The sequence below is a fragment of the Zingiber officinale genome, chromosome 6A (assembly GCF_018446385.1).
Source record: "Zingiber officinale cultivar Zhangliang chromosome 6A, Zo_v1.1, whole genome shotgun sequence".
Classification (NCBI taxonomy): domain Eukaryota; kingdom Viridiplantae; phylum Streptophyta; class Magnoliopsida; order Zingiberales; family Zingiberaceae; genus Zingiber; species Zingiber officinale.
In genome coordinates this window covers 6,945,874-6,951,310 of record NC_055997.1, presented here as the reverse complement: position 1 = coordinate 6,951,310, position 5,437 = coordinate 6,945,874, and the positions used below count along the sequence as shown (strand labels likewise).

The 5,437-nt window shown below is 39.5% G+C and overlaps 1 protein-coding gene across 1 annotated transcript; it reads right to left on the bottom strand.

Annotated features, from left to right (window-relative positions):
• Positions 1 to 58: 58 nt before the first annotated feature.
• On the bottom strand, positions 59 to 4,504 carry LOC121995689 (serine/threonine-protein kinase STY13-like). The gene is made up of 6 exons (XM_042549430.1): positions 3,755 to 4,504; positions 2,831 to 2,952; positions 1,980 to 2,176; positions 1,649 to 1,823; positions 605 to 739; positions 59 to 522 (listed from the first exon to the last, which is right to left on the bottom strand). Exons 1-6 carry the CDS (start codon positions 4,002 to 4,004, stop codon positions 313 to 315), a joined length of 1,089 nt encoding a protein of 362 aa, XP_042405364.1. The 5' UTR covers positions 4,005 to 4,504; the 3' UTR covers positions 59 to 312.
• Between the last annotated feature and the right edge of the window lie 933 nt (positions 4,505 to 5,437).

The following is a 5,437-nucleotide window of genomic DNA, read 5'->3' as shown; positions in this document are numbered from 1 at the left end:
TATTCTTTTGAGTGTTATGTTTTATCATCACGCCACATTTTTGTAGCCAAATGTCCGAAACTAAAACTCGTAATGGTAAATAAATCATTTCATAAACTTCAAGGGGGGAGAGAAAGGGTTGCACGGGGAGATGAATATCTTTACATCATCATCAAAAATAGACACTACATAGAACACAATCTAGATGCATTGCCATAAATAGCCCAGCGCCGCATCTTCCCGCTGCGATTGATTCGCCTGCTCGTTTTCTCTAAACCTCATTCACCCTTCGAGCAACAATCTTCCCTCGTTAGATCGAGATGATTTAACTTCTCAAGGGCCATGGTGCCTCCGGAACCACCCGAAACAACCTTGTTGTTGATCAGGAGGGATCATCCCCCCGCCCTTGGAGGCATCAATTGCTTCCAGCATCTTCACCACCTCATTCATCTCTGGCCGTCTGACAAAGTTCGCATCCCAGCAGAGTTTCATCACATTTGCCAGAGTGCTCGGGCAGCAGCGCGGAATGTCTGGCCTCAAGTTCTGCACTTTGAAGAAAGTTAGAAATTTGTGTCTGCAATTCTGGTTGTCATTTTAGCTATTCAACATGAAGAAATGTGCATACCTGCCGCATGACTGCAGACGTGATCTCAGAAAAGCTAAGGTCAGGATAGGGCATATCGCAACAGTAAATCTCCCACAGGCAGACACCAAAGCTGTAGACATCACATTTTCGATTGTACGGGCCGCCCTTGAGCACCTGTGAATTTGTTAGTGCCATTGTCACTACAATTTCACAATCAAAGCAAGAAAGTGAAATTGTAGAAGTGTTATGATATATGAGGATAGGACTATGATATATGAGGATTTCTCCTCCTAATGTCAACTAAATATATAGCCATCAGGATTATATTTGAAAGGGTATGAAAAATGTAGAAGCTTATATGTATACTCATACTAAATCTTGTTATGCACCTTATCATCTCAGTGAGAAGTTCAATATATTCTTTTTCCATTTATGTATTTGCATGACTGGTTAAGCAGGAATTTTTTTTTCAAGAAAGAATAGTTTATCAAGAAAGAATAATTATATTGAAAGGGTGAGAAATTGAAGCATAAAGAAATCAAAAAAGAAAGGAACTGATGGCAGTTGAAGGCAGAATAATTTATCAAGTTTTCGAGGGTGCTTACTGTAGGATCGAAACAGACAAGAGGGTGAATCTCATTTTTAAAACTTTTCTTTTCGCCTTTTAAAAACTTTTTGAAAACTCAAGTACACAAATCCTCTAAGACTTTTCACTACCTAGGGTTACCTCCTCTTTCCTTTGTCTAACCTCCAATTAGAACTAGTCATTCGGTAGACTTCTCACCCTTGCCTAACTTTGACAAACAAACATCAAAACTTGCACTAACACTTACAATTTTGATATGCCCGGTGACATAGATTTGCAATACCAAGTTCATGTAGATGTATTATCTGTTAGTTACAATCACTAGAGAGACTTACAAGACCATTCTTTTGCCATTCAATCACAAGCAGAAGATGGTAAAGATAGTTGGCATGTGAATAAACCAGAAGCATTCATTTCAAGAATTCTGTAACAGTTGGAGTTGCTGAAGTTTATGAGAAAAATCAACTAACTTTAAATGCCCAAATAGTATGCCATACCTCTGGTGCCATATAACCGAGGGTCCCTGTCTCACCAGTCATATCATTGGGATTTTGAGCCTCAATACGTGCTACACCGAAGTCGGCTATTTTTACTGTTCCCGTCCTATCTAGAATCATATTTTCTGTCTTGACATCTCTGTGCACAATCTTTTTGGAATGAAGATAACTTAATCTACAAAAACAAATGTAAATTGAAAGAGAGTAAGTAGCGTGTATACATCTCTTTGATCAACTAGCAGAGGCAGGAAATCAGTAAGAAGTACAAATGTGAACAAAATGGCATTAACTAAGAGCTTTCAGATAGAAGAATTCAAAGATCAGTGCTCACCCTCTCGCAAGATCCAAAGCTATCTGGATCACTACCTTGAAAGTGAGCTTTCTTCTATGGTGTTTTATAAGAAATGATTTGAGTGTACCGCCAGGAAGGTATTCAACGACGACACAGCAAACATTGCTGGGCATGCCAAGATGGCCGTTCTCTGTTTGTATGTTTAAGTTTGTTGCTCCAATGGTTGCTCCAATGAACTACAACATGTAAGTTCAAGTTAATTGCAAATGTCAACAAAAAAAAAGACATGAGCAGAAAAGACGAGTGCATTTTTTTTCTCTTTCAAATTGTCTTTTTGACATGGTGAAGGATTGTGGAATTTTATTTTGAAATAAAAAAGTTCTCCAAAAGTATTTTTAAAATTTTTGAAGAAGAAAAGAACTCATGGAGTTCATAGGAGAGCTTTCGTATCATATAATGTTTAATAACTTTTTCAAAATACCCCCAAGGTTTCATTAATATCAAAATGCTCCCTAACATTTCCATCTTACTATCTAAACGTCCTGTGTCCATTTAGAGGTGAACAATTTGGGAGGTAACTTAGAAGGGTGAAATTGTTATTTCAGCACCATAGCACAGTACTTTGACACTAATGAAAATGTTATGGGGGCATTTGACATTAATAAAACCTTAGGGAACCATTTTGAAAAAGCTACAAGCCCTTCTGGTTGCTACAAGTCGATAGGTTATCATTTCAACCCATCAGCCACCAAATTTACAACATATTTAACACAACAGCAGCACAAGAAAATTATTATTCATATGAACAGTGACTATGAGAATATTCTAAAAAAAGATATAGAAATAGAAAGTGGTTTATCTTAGCTTTATAATAGCATATCCATATGTACCTTAGTGACATTTGGATTATCAAGTTTATGCCAAACTGCGACTTCCTGAGAGAATGCTGCCCGAAGTGCAGCAATTTCAGATTCTGTTCTATTTCCTTCTTCTCCCCATTCAAGCAACTTTACTGCAAATAAAAAGGAATGATCGATTAGCTGTGACTACCAATTGATCTGTACATACCACATTGAGTGTGTATGCTATTTTTACCGAACACGAGAGCAAAATGAAAAACACAGAGTCAAAGCTAAATCACAGCAAGGGAACTGAGAAGGATTTGATCAAGGTTATTTAAGTTTTATGGCTTATGGCTGTACAGCTTAAGCGAGTAGGTGACAGTAAAAATCTCATTGTTGCTTTCTGATCTTCCTCCACAAGACCAACACCTCCTTATTTTTTTAGGTAGATTCACATGAAAGTACAAGTAGGAAGCAAAAAATCCCAACAGATGTCACGGGAAGCACACCCACCTACAAGTGAACTCACAGGCAATGAACAAGATTCTTTTGTATACGAAACCAACTGAATCACTAACTACAAAGGCCATAGATAACCAGAAATTTAATGGCACCACTAATGCAAGTGCAATCAAGATACTAAAGACATTTCAACAATGGACATGCAGAATCCACTGGAGATTACTTGTTTATACAAGAACATGTTTGACTAAACAAAGATATACTATGAAGATGATGATCTAGTTCAAATGGTTTTCCAGCAATTGGATAAGGGATCGAATCCATCGAAACTACAGCTTACCTACTCATACAGAAGCTGAATTCACTAGAAATTCAAGGAAAAGAAGGCACAGAAGCAATTTCTCAAACAGTTGGCGTGGTCGAGAAAAGCTAGGATACCTCAAACAAAGACCCTAATTAAGAGGAGTAGTCATGAGTCAGAATCTTATAGAATTTTAGTTTAGGCCTCACCGGCGACGTCCTGGCCGTCGTAGACCCCGCGGTGTACGGTGCCGAAGGTGCCCCTGGCGATGACTCCCTTGATCGCCAGCTTGGATGTATCAATCTCCCACTCCTCTCGCTGCCTCTCCCTCCTCTCCTCCTCCTCCTTCCCCTTCTCCATCGTCCATGCCCGGCTCAGGTGCCGCTCCAGTTGCTCGTCCAAGCTTTTGAGATCGATCTGGTCCGCCCTAACGAACCCATCTCCGCCCCCTTCCTTCATCTCTCTCTCTCTCTCTCCCAACGACTCTTCGCAGACTCCAACACCCGCGGAAAGCCAAAAAGATGAGATCTTTACCGGTGCTTCGCTCCTTGCCAATCGTCGCCTCCTCTGCAACTCCCTGTTACTCTTCCCTTCACTCTATTTGCTTTCTCCTCTACCTATCCATGCGACCACATGGGTTGCCTGCTGCTTTCCTCTCTCTCCAATCAAAGCTTCTCATTATATATGGTCACAAGACCCCAGTCTCTTTGCTGCACATATCAAAAGCGCCGCCCATTTTTTCCCTGGTCTCTTTCTTTTATCCTCTTTCGCCCAGACTGGGGACTCGCAGGCGCCCATTGCTTTATATGGGGAATTGACCTGCGTGCTTGTCCTGGAATTTGCTTCTCTCTTCGGAAAGTGATTACGCACGCAATGTGTGAAGTCATCTTGTTTTGTTTGGACCATAACTGATGAAACGATCGAGGAGCTCAGGAAAACCATACGCTCTCTTCGTGAACAAGCACATCTGCAGATTGCAGCTCTTGTGGACTGTTGAACTCTGCAAAGGAAAGTGACTGCACATGCAACGTGTGGAATGGTCTAATGCTCGGACTATAACCGATGAAACAGGCACCTTAAAATCATGGGGCATCCTCCTCCGTCATCTCTCTTTGCGGATGAAAGCTCGGGTGATTCATGAAAAATAAATAAATAATTTTAGGCTGATTAATCTGATCATATAAAAATTTTTCATTGACTGATAAATTAGAAAATGTTTATGGTGAAGGTTCAAAAGCTCAGTATTTTATGATTAGGTGTCTTATTTGAAAGGTCAACAGCAAGAAAGATCAAATTACATGATCATCAGATAAACTTATAAATGCTCACAACCAACAATCCAACACCCCAGCGTCACAAATTTGGTAGGAGTAAAATGTTTTACCATGCGTCTTAGTAAACTTCATAGACGTTCTAGTCTGCAAACACATAAATTACCTGATAAATGAGTGGCACACTCGGTTGTATCAATCGACTACTTTAATTCCAACCGTTTTATTGACTGTTACGTTGAAATATCCATAAATGGAATGATATTGTGACGGAAAGAAACACTATGCTGCATTTGGTTAGACATTATATAATGGTGTAATGTAATTTAATCAAATTTATAATGTTATTTAATGTAATCTTAATTATATTATTATATTTGATAATATAATATATGTAATATTTAATTGTTTGGTTTCTAATATTTTTTTTATAAGGAATGTAATTCGTATTATTATAAAATGATAAAAATATTCTGTGATTCCTACTAGAGGTGATAGCCGATAGCGGCAGCGGTGACTGACGATGCCCGGAGGTGGTGGTAGTGGCAGTAGCGACGTCGACAACCGGCGATGTCGGCCGGTGGTAGTGGTATGTGGCTTGCAGCAGCAGCGGCCGACGGT